Here is a 15,065-nt window from a genome sequence, read left to right on the forward strand (position 1 = left end):
TGTCGTGGGGCATTGACCCCCCCCCCCCCTTGTTAATCCGTAGTCAATATTCCAAACCAGTACAAAACAGCCATCAAATCATTCATTCACATCCACTTGTGGACCCCTAGGTGTTGACGTGTGTCATTCCATAGCATGTAGTGTATATGAGGACATACATCATGTGCATGATAATACGAATATACAGCACGGTATATTCCTCATTTTGCAAAATTATATTACCAAACAAGTCACGAGGGTGCAGTGGTTATTGGTCAAATTTTTGGTATTACCCCAAAAATTAAGAGTCTATGAAAGGGAGCCACATGATAGAGAAGGTGGACCACGTTTGGTTGCAATTGGAATTGGAAGGAGCGCAAAATTCTGTCTGTTTGCATAAATTATTCGACAATTACATTTCTTAAGATTTTGAGTTCCATCATTGACATGAACATAGAGATGTGATTGGAGATACGTGGGTGGAATTGGAAGGAGCTCAAAATCCAGTGTTTTGAAAACTTGGAAAATGAGGTATAGGAGGAACATGAGAAGGCCACACCCGGATTTAACAATTTTTTTTTCTTTTCTAACAATCTATTTAGAGTTTTTGAGATATTGAAGTATTTGTATAAGTTTTAATAATTTGAGTCAGTGATAAATTAATTTTTATTTTAAAGTTTAATTATATTTAAAGTCTATTATTTTAAAGATTGGGAAAGTTTTCTCGTATGAATCCCTTGTCATCTATCTACATTCACTGAAGAGTCAAGACTTTCAAGCTTATGCATATTATATGAATTGATCATTTTCATGTACCTACATGTACTCAAGACTATCAAGTTATATATATGGGTTTGAGTATCTCTAGCTTGTATCCATTTTTATTAAATTTCCTTTGATTATGAAAAAAAAAGTTCATTCGTCCTTCTTTAAAAATGTGTTGTAATTGAGTCTAAACTACCCTCAAATTCAGCGAGTATTACCATATAAATCTCACTTATTGAATACAATAACAAAAAAAATTATGCATTTACATAGGGTTAAGACTAAGACCAAAAAAATAGTTAGTGATTAAAAACTATTGAATGAAGATTTTTTAATGAATTGGACATAAAATATGTATTTGAAATTTGAATTGTCTAATTAATTCTCATTTGATACTAATTTATGATTTTGTGAAGTTTGACCACAGGAAATTCATGTCCTGGAAAGGAAGGCATACATGCATGTAATTTGAGTCACAGTATCTTCTTTTCTTGAGACTTACAGTGAGTTTAGTTTGGCGATATATAGAAAATATGGTAAGTGAAAAATCATGGCAAATTTACTATAAAAACAACTATTTGTTGCTTCTAAACTATTGTAAGTTAAACTCATTAGCGATCTAAATGCACACTAATCGTACATCAACCTGTAGGTGTAGTAGAAATATTTTAATTGAACTAAATATTTGTTTGTTTTATTCTTTAAATTAACTGAAAAAATAGATTGAACAAAATTTAAGTAGAGACAAAGTTTAGATACATTTTATGGGTAATTTTCAAAATCAATAAAAAAATATGATCCTATGAATAATTTAAGAATTATAATTTTTTTTTCTCTCTAAAGCTTCAAGTCCGATAGTTTGCAGTGTACGTTAAATAAAGAAGAGCAAAGTGACAAGTAGACACATTTACTGGAAGCTATCAAAAGAGAATGAAAGAAATTCAAGGAATGGCAAATTGATGAAAACTTTAAGAAAATGTTGCTTATTTTATATTTTAAGAATAATATTATAATTTTAAGAATTACCAATAGTTAAAAAAAATGGTGTACATATTCTGTGGTTAAGGAATGGTTTTATGATTATCAACAATTAAATAAAGTATTGTTATTCTAAGATTTAGAAACAATATATATATATATATATATATATATATATATATATATAAGGGTCAAGTTGAAAATTGAATTCATAATCTCATGCATATCCCATTATTATACCAATCGTAGTTGTTCTTATTTAGAAACACTTTTGCAATTTTTAACAGGAATAATCAAAGGTTAAAACTTTTGTTTCTTATGTTATATTTTAGAAATACTTTTACAACCATTAATTAATAATAGAAATATCTACACTATAAATATATTTGCTTATTACATATTTTAAGAATAGTAGGCAACGGGTGACAACAAATATAGTAGTATCTAAAGTAAAAAAAAATAAAAATAAATGTTATAGTAATATATATCCTTTAATATAAAGTTTTTTTTTTGAAAGGAATATAAAGTTAGATTTAGAGGATATTATATATATATATATATATGTATGTATAGTTTAAAACAAAACCTATAGGTAGTCTACTCTTTTGAATTGGTTTAGTCATCTATATTTTCTTTCTTCTTCCTCACTCACCAATCATCACCTCATCCAATAACGTTAGTTGAGGCTTCTAATCAGGCCATCAATTCCATTTTCATTGTAAATTAATGCGAAATCCAAAGTTTGATTTGTCCTTTTTTGTGTATAACAATTAAAAATGATATCATCACAACTTGCTAGTTTCACTCTAGACCTTGTATATATAATATACAGTGATAAGTTGTGAAATGTTGCAAATGATGCCATGGATCTTATCACGTTTTAGTCATTTTCTCAAAATTTTGCTCATAAACGATTTTCTTGAAATCAATCAAAGATGCTTTGTTTCCTAAAGTAGTTAATGATTAAATTCAAAATAGTAAAAGAAGGGACCACGCCTCATGAATTTTTCTCTTTGAAAAATAAATTTTGCCTAAATATATCATACCAAGCGCAGGACTGCTAGGGCTAGCTATCACGAACAATTCCAAACCAATACCGGCCTGTGGTTTCAGTCTTTCAGAAGTCAGAACAAGCCAATTAATTAATTGAGATATTCAAAATCCATAAGTACGAATTCAACAAGCAAGATGGATATGATAACCTTGGCTTTCTGCTTTTTCCTCATTTCAGTTGAAAGATAAAGAAGAAATTCAAGATGCCATGTTAATTGGCCGAAGGGTTGCATGTTTGGGAGGCTTATCTTGGGTAAATTTATCTACAAACACTTATAGGAGAAAAATAAAATAAAATGAATTTCTTCCTAAACTCATATTAATTAATTTATATAATTTTTTTCATTTTTAGAGAAGTTTTTTTTTAAATATTTTAAATAAGTTATATAAAAAACTTCTACAACAACTTATACATAAGTTTAAAAAGTTGATTTCATTTTAAGAAAAATGCCTTCAATACTATAACAGGCCAGGATTGACCTATTAATAGGTTGGACAAACTAATCCGAGTTATAAGTAGTTTATAATTATATCATTTCTAACTAGTTAAGCTTTTTTTTTAAGACAAAAGTTTGACAATTGATAATATTAATTTATACTATTTCTATTTATTTAAATATGTTAATCTTTTATTGATTCTTTATTCTCAGCTGATGCTAATGGTTGTATTTTCCTTGATGCTGATTAATAATTTTCCTCTACTGGGGCTTTAGCCCCATCTATTCAGAGCAAAAATATTTTAATCTAAATAAAACATGTAATTTATGCATTAATAGTGTAAATATTTTTAGACTCTAAACTTATTATAAATTGTGAACTTTTACATTAAGGTAATATATGTTTTACGAGTCATTTCAATTAACTTATATTACTGTAGTATTTTTTTTTAACTTTGATAAATAATTTTTTAATAAATTCTAATGTTTTTTGAAATGCTGTTAAAATGTTACTTCTAACTTTTAAATTTTATATTTTTTATTCTTAAAATATTTATTAAATTTATTTATTATCATTTTTAAATAAAATAAGATTTTGGAATAATTTTATATTAGACTATTTATTTTAAGTATTACACGTTAATTAATATAATAAAAGTATAGTGTCTAATTTTATTTTATTTTATTTTAAACTTGATTACAAGAATTTTAATAAATAGTATAAAATTAATAGTAGAATACTCAATATGAAAAAAATGTAATAATTAAAAATAAAAATGCAATGAAAACAATTTATCTATGCATAAAAGTTGCAAGAGTTTAAAATTAATTAAAGAAATAAAATTATAACACCACAAACTATATTTTTATCCATAAAATAAAATTAAAGTTTTTTCTAAAAATATAATATAAATATGTTTATTTTTGTCATTTTATATTTTTCTACTATTTCAATAACTAATTTTTACCATAAACTTATGATTTAATAAGTTAGTTAACTGCTTCCAACTACTAATTAATTTTTCATATATATTTTTAACCTATTGTATCAAACATAACCTAACTATTTTAAAAGTCATAACAATAATAATTTTTTATTGGTTGATGTTATAAAATAATCTGCACTACTAATACATAACAAATAAATTGTATCACTTAACATAATTGGTAAATAATTAGATTTTTAAAACATGCTGATTAGGATTTTTAAAAAGGCTTTGTTAAGTGAAATAAAAGCCACTTAAATAGTGTCTAAATCTTAAAATGAATTACTAGTACAAGTAAAATTGAACTTGAATTTCTTAAATAATATTACAAATTTAAATCTTGTGAATGTAAAAATATACTTTAAAAGAAATATGTTATTAAAAATAATTAATCATATTTTATAATAAGAAAGATGATAAATATTTTACATCAATATTATGAGGTTGGAATAATATAAGTTCAATGAATCTTCATGAGTGGCACCATATCTCACTCGCCAGTCAGCATAATTCTTCATTTGTTCATTTCATGGGCGTATGTTGAATCTGAACAATCTAATCACAAGCGCACAACTATGGATAAAGAATGTAGTAATAGCGTGGGCTCTAAACTAAATGGAATTACCATTGTCACCTCTATTTTTCTATTCCCACCAATGTGCTTTAAAACGATTTCATTCTCAAATATCTTTTTAACGAAAATACGTTTTTATTATATATTTATTTATACAAAAAGCTTATTTTTGCTGTGTAAGAGAAGGTGCACAAAAGATACACAAGGGAAATATATTTCTACTGTATATCTACATACAATGAAAAATATTTTTATTGTGCATTTTTTCACCTCCTCTGGTCTTCTTATTGTCTTATACAATACAATAAAAATATGTTTCTATTTTATTATTTTTTATGAAAAAGTTGTAAATAATTTATATATATATAATTTTAGTTTTAATTATTTAATTATGATATAAGTTATCTTTTAGTAATAATTGAATTAATTATGATACAAATTATCTCGATGATGACACACGTTACATTTTTAATAGTAATATTACCTTTTTAATTAAAAAATGAATTAATAACAAAATAAAGTTACCATTTTTAACTGTAATTAAATTAATTATGATAATAATTAGTATCATAATTAATTCAATTACGGTTAATAAAGGTATTTTGTGGAATTATTGTTTGATTATTTTTATAAATTATAACTTATATCAAAATAATTCAATTTCAATTAAAAAAGAGAATGTATATTGTTTCAGTCAAGGTTTCCTCGTAAATAAATAGTAATAGCATGCAAATTTTCTTTTCTCTCACTCTTTCCTTCTCTTTTCTCTCATGCCAAATAATTATCTCATTTTCTCTTCTTACTTTCTTTCCACTATCTTATTTCTTAAACTAAACAATGAATTAGTATAGTATAAGTTTAGAAATTATATATATATATATATATATATATATATATAAAATTAAATTAAACAAAAAAAAAACTAACTATAAATATAAATTAATACAAATTTAGACGTGAAAAAAAGATAATAATGATAATAACAATAACATTAGGAGTGATAACAACAAAAAAAAGACTATTATTATTATTATTTACTAATCCAATTCTCTTTTAAGAATAAGAAATATAATATATCAACAATATGGGCTAGACATCAAATGAGAAACCCATATCTAATTAATACATCAAATAATTAATTACAATAAAACAAAATAATTATCTTATTTTTGTTTTATCCTGGAAGTCTAAAAACATACATCAACCGATAGAAACTATTTTAATTTAATCAATAATCTTAAATTGAGTTCTAAGAGTATAGCTAGTTAAATTTTAGTAAGAAAAAAATATTTTATGGTCTTTAACTTAATTAATGATTTTACTTAACTCGAGTTCCAATAAATAAAGTAACTTAAAAAAAGAAGCATAACGACTCGAATTGTTTTTAAATTTGGGTCCAGTGTTTAGAGAGGAGCCCAAAAGAGTTTACTAATAGGCCCGTACAGAAATTGGTGAAGGCCCATTAAAGTGAGAAAATCCTCGGCAACAAGAAACCTTTCTGCCCAAAGTGTATTCTTCTTACCTTCCGTCGTATTTCTGACACCAGCAACACTTTCTTCTACTCGCGAGATTTTCTTCACTTCCGTCGTATAGTTCAATCTCCTTTCGTTCCTCACTTTTAGGGTTTCCAATTTCTCCGATGGCGCCCGATCCTAATCGCGCCGGCACCAGCGCCAGCGCCAACGCCGCCAAAGACGACGCCGTTACCAAGAAGAAGGTCGAAAACGAAGATCTGGTGAGTCCAAAACCCTTGCTTCAAATTTTCACTCGTTCCAGAACTCAAATTTCTAGTAAGCTTTCTGAGACTCGAAAAATGATTGTCTGTGGAAATTTGTGCAGTCCGATGAGGATTTGGCTTTGAAGCAACAGCTGGAGTTGTACGTGGAGAGGGTTCAGGATCCTGACCAGGGATTGCAGAAGGTTGCACTCGAGAGCATGAGGTAAACCTAGTTTTATGCTCGAACTGAATACATTTTGATTTGAATGGGAATTTTTGGCTATTTATTCTAGTTTTGAATGCATGTTTGAAATTGGAATTTGTGGTTGTGTGTTGCAGGCAAGAAATTCGAACTTCCACGAGCTCTATGACTTCGGTTCCTAAGCCATTGAAGTTCCTTCGTCCGCATTACGGCACTCTTAAGACCTATTATGAAACTATGGTGGAGTCTGATTTGAAGGTATAGTTATTCGTGTGTTGTGTGGATATGGTGCTTCCTTTGTTCAAATTAGTAGTATAGTGTTGTGTTGGCTAACTTGTTTGTCTTTCCTCAATGCAGAAGTACCTGGCGGATATATTGTCGGTTTTGGCACTCACAATGTCTGCTGAAGGAGAACGAGTAAGTTTGCTGTGTTAAAAATTGAAAATCATTTTGGTGATTGTTTTGGTATGGTTGTGTTCTGGCTTAGTGGGACTCCTTCATTAGACGGATTTGAAGACCTTTACAAATTGACTACTTCCTATGACTCTGGCAGGAAAGCCTCAAGTACAGATTATTGGGTTCCGAGGGTGACATTGGTTCCTGGGGCCACGAGTATGTTAGGTGAGAATAATCTGTTTTTGGGGCACCTTTTGTTGTTTTTTAATTGTTATAGAAGGTAATTACTAGGAAAATTAGAATTTTGGTGAAGTCTGATTGAGGAGTTATTCATCAATCTTAATCTTATTAGTTATGTTTTCATTTTTTTGTCAGGAATCTAGCTGGAGAAATTGCTCAGGAATACACAAAACGACAGGTTGGTCATTGGCTAATTTAAATGTTAATATTGACCACTTCAAAGTGCTTAATTTTGTGTCCTATTTGCCCAATGAATAAGCATGAATCGCCTTCTCCATTTCATATAATAATTTACTATGTATGTCTTCAACCAATTGTCTATTTTTGTAATTGGAGAAGTAGGGTCTAAGTATAACTGAAATATTAACTCTATTTGCAAAGTTTAGCTTCCATTGGCTCCCCATTATTATAAATTAAGAATTAAAAATAATGTGTAAATTGTAAAATAAGATTAGTGTGTTCTGTTTAGTATAATATTGATGCTCTGATATCGAATAACCTTTGTGATATGGATTTGTGTTGAGTGGTGTTAACTTTTAACTTTTCATATTTATCTGATTGTTTCCAGTTTCTGTTAAATTTGAAAATTGCTTCTTTTTTTGGTACTTTTACAGAGTGAAGAGGCCCCCATAGATGATCTCATGGAACTTGTGCAACAAATTGTTGCTTTTCACATGAAGGTACAATATTCATTTTACTCAAAAAAATTATACACTCTATGGAATAGAGATGGAACAAGATTTGTTAGAGGAAGACTATTGTTTATTTTAATTAATTTCAATTGTGCTGCAGCATAATGCAGAACCTGAAGCTGTTGATCTTTTGATGGAGGTAATATGCCTAATCTTTTAGGTTGGTGCTTACCTGTGCTACTTCAGTCGATGAACTAAACTCTTTGTAATACATTTTTGTTAGGTTGAAGATCTGGATATGTTGAGTGGACATGTTGACAAAACAAATTTTAAAAGGACTTGTCTATATCTCACCAGTTCTGCAAGGTCAGTGTAATCAGGGTTTGGTTTATGTAGAGAGAATTGAATTGAATTGAATTCATAAGTGTCAAAGAAAGAAAAGTAATAATTTATCATTACATATGAACTTGTGTATCTTTTGTGGTTTAACGAATGATATTTTGTTTGCTTTGCAATCTCGTACTCTTTTATTTGATTTTCTATTTTATCTCTCTGTCTGTCTCTGTCTCTCTCTCTCCCCCCCTCTCTCTCTCTCTATATATATATTTTTCTAAATTCCTATTCTTTAATTTTTTAATAAGTGATCTCAGGTTGGATCTCTTTTAAGTGAAAAGTGTTCCAATGCTTTAGGAATGAAAACTACTGTTAGCTTAAATTGTAGTTGGATCTCTTACTACAGTTGTGGTTGAGGGTACTGAAGATTGGTAGTTCTTTATTTCAGTGACAAAATAATTTTGTGTAGTCATGGACCTGGCTCTGAAGCTTCTAAGTTTGGTTTTGAAAACTTATTTGAGAGTGATATTTTATAAAGGTTTACAAATGTAGTTTGAGTTGCAATTGGAGTGAATATTCTAAAGATATCTTTAGGAGGAAGCTATTTTGACTTGTAAGCATTTTGCATGATAAATCAGATGTCCCTGTCTTGTTTTTTCTTCTATATGTTGTTTGGGGTAAATTGACTCACTTACTCTGACAAACATGTCATATTTTATATTTATATATTTTTATGTAATTTTGTAGATACCTCCCAGGACCAGATGATATGCTAGTTTTGGACATTGCATATTCAATTTACAAACAATTTGAAGAATATCCAAATGCACTCCAAATTGCATTGTTCATGGATAATTCACAGGTATGACACTGGAATTCTTTGCAGTGTCTCTTTTAACACTGTAGTTTCTGTTCAATTCTCCTTCAAGGAGTGTGTGTATCTATCTATCTATCTATATGATTTGTGAAATGATTTCTATCTTTTGTATCTTAAATTCTTGTGGCTTGAAACTAACTAGTTACGGTGCTATTGACAGCATGTGAGGGAGGTGTTCACCTCTTGTAATGATGTGCTGCGAAAGAAGCAATTCTGTTACATGCTTGCACGTCATGTAAGTCCTGGATTCTGTGTTAGTACTTTGTGAAGTTATCTTGGCTCAGGTTTCTTTGTATGTGAGGTAGCTGTGACACATAAGTTTTTTAACTGTGAAGTTATGCACCTAACTCTTTTTAGTTGTTGATGTTGACAAATGGCAAAACTAGAGGGAGATAGATACTGTGAAGATTCTACTACCAGATTTACTTTTAGACTCTCTTTTGACAGATATTTATTTTGTTGATTGTTTACATGCAGGGAATTACTTTTGAGCTTGATGAGGAGATGGTTCCAGATGATGAAGACAGAGAATTGTTGCAGGAAATCATAAACAATTCTAAGTTAAGTGAAGGATATCTCACCCTTGCTCGTGATATTGAAGTCATGGAACCCAAGTCCCCTGAGGATATATACAAGGTGTGATTTTGATTATAATTTTACTTTTGCTATAATATGAACTTTGTACCAGATATAACTTCCTGTTCATGTATAGTATTTAAATCTAATACCCTGAAATTTAATTTTTACTTAACTAAATTATGGTTCAAATTGATAAAATAATGTACAAGTGAATCATGATTTTTTTTTTTTGTATACATTAGTTTTTTCAGCTTGTACTATGGTTGCTTTCTAAGAATTTTTGTTGATAGTTATATGTGTATTGTGTACCAGTTGGTTCTGATTTGCTATATACTTTTGTGGAATTTGAAATAATGCCTTGCTACAGAATTGCCATATCACATTTATTTTTAGTGTTTTGGTACATAGGTTACTTAATCATTTTCTAATTAATATTTCACATGAGATTTTGTTGCTAATTTATAAATGTAACAATTGGGTTTTGATGTGCTGGTTTCTGTCAAATTTGGAGCCTCACTATAAAAAAGAGTAGGTTAGTAACTGAAATAATTTATATTTTCGTCATCAATGGTGAGACATTAAATATTTGAATTATTTGTTTGAGGTGCATTCCATGCTAAAGCAGCAGCCGCATGTTCTGGTAGATGCTTCTGGTACTGAATTGCTTTATGTTGACATTAGCAATTAAACAACTTGAGATTGTGCTTGTATTCCATGTATCAGAAAAAAAAGTTTATAGATGTGCTACTTTTTGTCTCAAGTGTGCCACTTTGTTGATTAGCTGTGAACCTTATGTTTCACTCTGCTTGTTTCTCCTAGGCACACTTGCTTGATGGCCGGGCTAGTGCTGGTGCAAGTGTTGATTCAGCTAGACAGAACCTTGCTGCAACTTTTGTTAATGCATTTGTAAATGCTGGCTTTGGTCAGGTACAATGTTATTAAAGATTCTATATGTTGTATTTGTTGTGATTTTGGGTTAATGATCTCTTCTATTCCTCAATCTTCTACTTCTCACTTCCCATTATCATTGCGCAGGATAAATTAATGACTGTTCCATCAGATTCTTCAAGCAGTGCTTCTTCTGGAAATTGGCTTTTCAAAAATAAGGAACATGGGAAGACTAGTGCTGCAGCTAGTCTGGTATGAATTTTCTTACCAAAACAATTTTTCTTATCCGTGGGTGGACCATATCAATTTCATTTTTAAGACTAGTGTATCATGACAGGGTATGATTTTACTCTGGGATGTTGACTCGGGACTTGCTCAAATTGACAAGTACTTCCATAGTAATGATAATCATGTCATTGCTGGTGCATTACTGGGTGTTGGAATTGTGAATTGTAGTATCAAGAATGACTGTGATCCTGTGAGTTTTTTTATTCTTACCTTTGCTAGATACGAGAGTATGACACATATCTTCTTAGTTTCTAAAGTAGATATCATTTTACTCCTTTTCAGGCAATGGCACTTCTAGGTGACTATATAGATAAAGAAGACACTTCAATCAGGATTGGTGCAATTATGGGTTTGGGAATTGCGTATGCTGGTTCCCAGAATGAGCAGGTGTTCTGTTTTTCTCTAAATTTTTTGAAATCTTGTTAGTAATATTATTTGTTGAGATACATATTACTTACTATTTGCAAATGCATTTTTTTAAATATATTCTTGCTTCTTTCAGTTACGGGAGAAATTGACAGGTGTACTGAATGATTCTAAAGCTTCACTTGAGGTGCTTGCATTTGCTGCTATTTCTTTGGGCTTGATCTATGTGGGTTCTTGCAATGAAGAAATTGCTCAAGCAATTATATATACACTAATGGACCGGAGCGAGTCAGAGTTGGGAGAGCCCCTTACACGACTTTTACCTCTCGGTCTTGGTCTTCTATATCTTGGAAAGCAGGTAAACAGATGTCTGGCAATCTATCGTCTCTGCTTTTTGAATCATAGATTATTTTCTTTTCAATTCATTAATCTTCTTTAATTTCTGAATAACAATTGATAGTGAGTTGGGTTCTGCTAATGTTAAGGTGTAATATTCACTCTTTACATTGTGCTTTGTTACTGCAGGACAGTGTTGAGGCAACTGCCGAAGTTTCAAAGACTTTCAATGAAAAAATTAGAAAGTACTGTGACATGACACTCTTATCATGTGCCTATGCTGGAACTGGAAATGTTCTCAAGGTACAATCTTGTGATAAACTGGTCATGCACCTTTCTATGTTTATAATTGCTGATTGCGGATGCATCTTTTTATTTTAATATTTTGCTGGTGCTTCTTTCTTGCAGGTTCAAAATCTGTTGGGTCATTGTTCACAACATCTTGATAAAGGTGAAACTCACCAAGGTCCTGCTGTGCTTGGAATTGCTATGGTAGCTATGGCTGAAGAATTGGGACTTGAGATGGCAATTCGATCATTAGAACATCTTCTACAATATGGAGAGCAGAATATTCGCCGAGCAGTTCCTTTGGCCCTTGGTCTACTCTGTATATCAAATCCAAAGGTAAAATGGACTTGCTTCCCTGCATTTTTATCACTTTGGAAGTGCTATCATTGAACAGTGTGAAACACATTACCTTGCTCTTAAAAGATGACAGTTGTAGGGCTGCAAGATGCCACTAACTTTTGCTAACTTTTCTCTGAATAATTACAGGTCAATGTTATGGATACGTTAAGCAGACTTAGCCATGATACTGATTCGGAAGTAGCTATGGTAAGATGTTAGTCTCTTTTCTTTGAACATTTGGGTCTATATCTTATTTGTAGCTAAAACAATTTATATGCTTCAGGCGGCAGTTATCTCGTTGGGTCTAATAGGTGCTGGAACAAACAATGCTCGAATTGCTGGCATGCTTCGCAATCTTTCAAGTTATTACTACAAGGATACCAGCCTTCTATTCTGCGTAAGCTTTCTCTAAGCTTTCCTCCTTATTTTCTAATTTCCACTGTTTTTATGGTCACCAATTTTCTTTTACCTTATAGGTGCGGATTGCCCAAGGTCTTGTACATTTGGGAAAAGGCTTATTAACCCTTAATCCATATCATTCCGATCGCTTCCTCCTATCACCGTAAGCAAACCTTTATCAGCCTTTCTGACTGAGCTGGTGGTGACTTAAAATGATGTTTACATCTTTACTGTAATATTATTTTCTAATCCACATTCTGTCTCATTTTTACAGGACAGCACTTGCTGGATTAATTACCATGTTGCATGCTTGCCTAGACATGAAAGCTATTGTGCTGGGAAAATATCACTATGTTCTCTACTTCCTCGTTTTGGCAATGCAGGTTTGATTGGAGTTTCATTTCCTCTTTCCAGTCATAGACTCTTCCCCTTCCCCCATTTTAAACCATTCTCAGTTATATTTTGTAATTTGTTGCATCAGCCAAGGATGTTGTTGACTGTGGATGAGAACTTGAAGCCTCTGTCAGTGCCTGTTCGTGTTGGACAAGCCGTAGATGTTGTTGGACAAGCAGGTCGTCCGAAAACAATCACAGGCTTTCAGACCCACTCCACCCCTGTTCTCCTGGCTGCTGGGGACAGGGCTGAGCTGGCAACGGAAAAGTAATTCACCTATGCCTTAAAATTTTGAAACTGGCTTATATAGTAATACTAACAATGATTTTTTCTTCAGATACATTCCCCTATCACCAATTCTTGAAGGTTTCGTAATTTTGAAGGAGAATCCAGATTACAGGGAAGAGTGAGAACCACGGTAGTGATGCTTTTTTCTTTTGTTCCAAGTGTCTGAACAGTAGTTAGTTAAAATGTATTTGAAATTGTGTCAAAATGTAGAAGAAATTATTTTTAAAATCATTTCTTCGTTTGGATAGAAAGATGATCAGAGAATCCTTTAGCTCGACAGTTTTTAATTTCTATTGATTGTGAGCATATTCTTGCACGAGAACTCTGGTCATGTATAACCATGATATACCGATTGACTCGAAAGATAAAAGTCTTGCGGTGTTGAAATGTTTTTATTTTTTAATCTTAATATTATTAATTACCCTTGTGTAAATTACATTTAACTAAAATTCATGAAGTACGTGCCAGTTAACAAAGTTTTGGAAGTGAACGTCTTGTACTAATTATTTGGCAGGTATAATCCAATGGTAATGCTATTGACACTTATGCTTTGCTTATTTTTAAGGAGTGGGAAGGAGGAAATTTTAGCGGTGGGGAGAGTAGAAATTTTGACTTTGGAGAGAGTTTAAACTCTAGGTATTACTCCCAGATCAGTTGCCAACATTAGGTGCTGTAGTAACGATGTAGTTTTTTTTTTTTTTTGACAGAATAGTAACGAGAGTTAAAAGTTATATACTGTAAAATACTATTAAGAAAAATACACATGTATAGCCCAAAAGATGCCAGCAACTGAATAATGACCCCAAAAGCGTCATTATCTGGCTTTGGAAATTAAAATAAAACTAAAGAACACAAATGATATGACCTTCCTAAGCTCATCCTAACACGTAATTAATCTCCCATATTTTCGTTCGTGGATCCACTCAAAATTTCAAGTTTTCATAGAATGTCACAAAGAAACTAGCAGCAAAATAGCAAATCAAGGAGAAAAAATGCAATTGAAATAGTTTCACACTTATTTGACTAAACCAGTGTTATGAAATATGATTTGGTCATTGATTCCGTGAAGGTAGTGGGTCAATAAGTCAGTAGTTTAACTGGTGGGTTCGATTTGATCCAATATATATTAAAAATTTAAAATTATATTTGTATTAATTAGTTATAAGGATATAACTAACATGATTACAAAAAAATCATTCATACTCAAAAATTCAAAATAACAATTGATAACAATTAGACATCAAAATGATATCATAAAGGTGATTTATTTTTGTTTTTTTTGTAAAACTGATCAGGTCGGACCGGTTCAATCGAGATCCGGTGACCTAACCAGTTAGGTTTGACTAGATCATCCCGAGTCGATTACGTGACTAATCCAATAATAAAATCGGTCCGGTTTTATCGGTCAGGACGAATCGAGTTATCACTTGACTAAACCTTGAATGACAATGAAATGTTACTCACTTCAGAGCTCACATCATTTTTTTTGTCTAGAACACATGCTCCATTGGATGCAATCAATAAAATCCATGTCAATTTATTCACATACTCGGTGATTCAATAATTAATAGTACAAGGTTTAAGGTTAAGAAATATTTTTTTCGATGAATTTTTATAGTTTATAAATAATAAATTCATTTTCGGTTGTTGCTTCCAGCACTTACCAAGTTGTGCACTCTTTTTGAAATATTTTTGGATTGATCATTTCGGAAACTAAAAGACAGTGCAATTC

General features: G+C 31.0%; 1 protein-coding gene across 1 annotated transcript; it reads left to right on the forward strand.

The window, feature by feature from the left end:
- The first annotated feature begins 6,267 nt into the window (after nucleotides 1–6,267).
- LOC114417177 (26S proteasome non-ATPase regulatory subunit 2 homolog A) lies at nucleotides 6,268–13,736 on the forward strand. The gene is made up of 25 exons (XM_028382289.1): nucleotides 6,268–6,507; nucleotides 6,612–6,712; nucleotides 6,829–6,949; nucleotides 7,049–7,108; nucleotides 7,245–7,312; nucleotides 7,463–7,505; nucleotides 7,942–8,007; nucleotides 8,120–8,158; nucleotides 8,243–8,325; nucleotides 9,040–9,154; nucleotides 9,330–9,404; nucleotides 9,647–9,805; nucleotides 10,568–10,675; nucleotides 10,784–10,888; nucleotides 10,974–11,114; nucleotides 11,207–11,311; nucleotides 11,427–11,648; nucleotides 11,816–11,929; nucleotides 12,035–12,250; nucleotides 12,401–12,460; nucleotides 12,537–12,650; nucleotides 12,730–12,815; nucleotides 12,927–13,035; nucleotides 13,134–13,312; nucleotides 13,383–13,736. Exons 1-25 carry the CDS (start codon nucleotides 6,412–6,414, stop codon nucleotides 13,453–13,455), a joined length of 2,658 nt encoding a protein of 885 aa, XP_028238090.1. The 5' UTR covers nucleotides 6,268–6,411; the 3' UTR covers nucleotides 13,456–13,736.
- The last annotated feature ends 1,329 nt before the right edge of the window (nucleotides 13,737–15,065 follow it).

The sequence above is a fragment of the Glycine soja genome, chromosome 6, assembly GCF_004193775.1.
Source record: "Glycine soja cultivar W05 chromosome 6, ASM419377v2, whole genome shotgun sequence".
Taxonomy (NCBI): Eukaryota; Viridiplantae; Streptophyta; class Magnoliopsida; order Fabales; family Fabaceae; genus Glycine; species Glycine soja.

What these genes read in the sequence shown, in the direction of transcription:
- LOC114417177 (XM_028382289.1), top strand. Translation starts at nt 6,412, where the DNA reads ATGGCGCCCGATCCTAATCGCGCCGGCACCAGCGCCAGCGCCAACGCC. An exon ending in TGTCTGCTGAAGGAGAACGA is followed by an intron (nt 7,109 to 7,244) that starts GTAAGTTTGCTG and finishes TGACTCTGGCAG; the next exon opens with GAAAGCCTCAAGTACAGATT. An exon ending in GCTGAGCTGGCAACGGAAAA is followed by an intron (nt 13,313 to 13,382) that starts GTAATTCACCTA and finishes TTTTTTCTTCAG; the next exon opens with ATACATTCCCCTATCACCAA.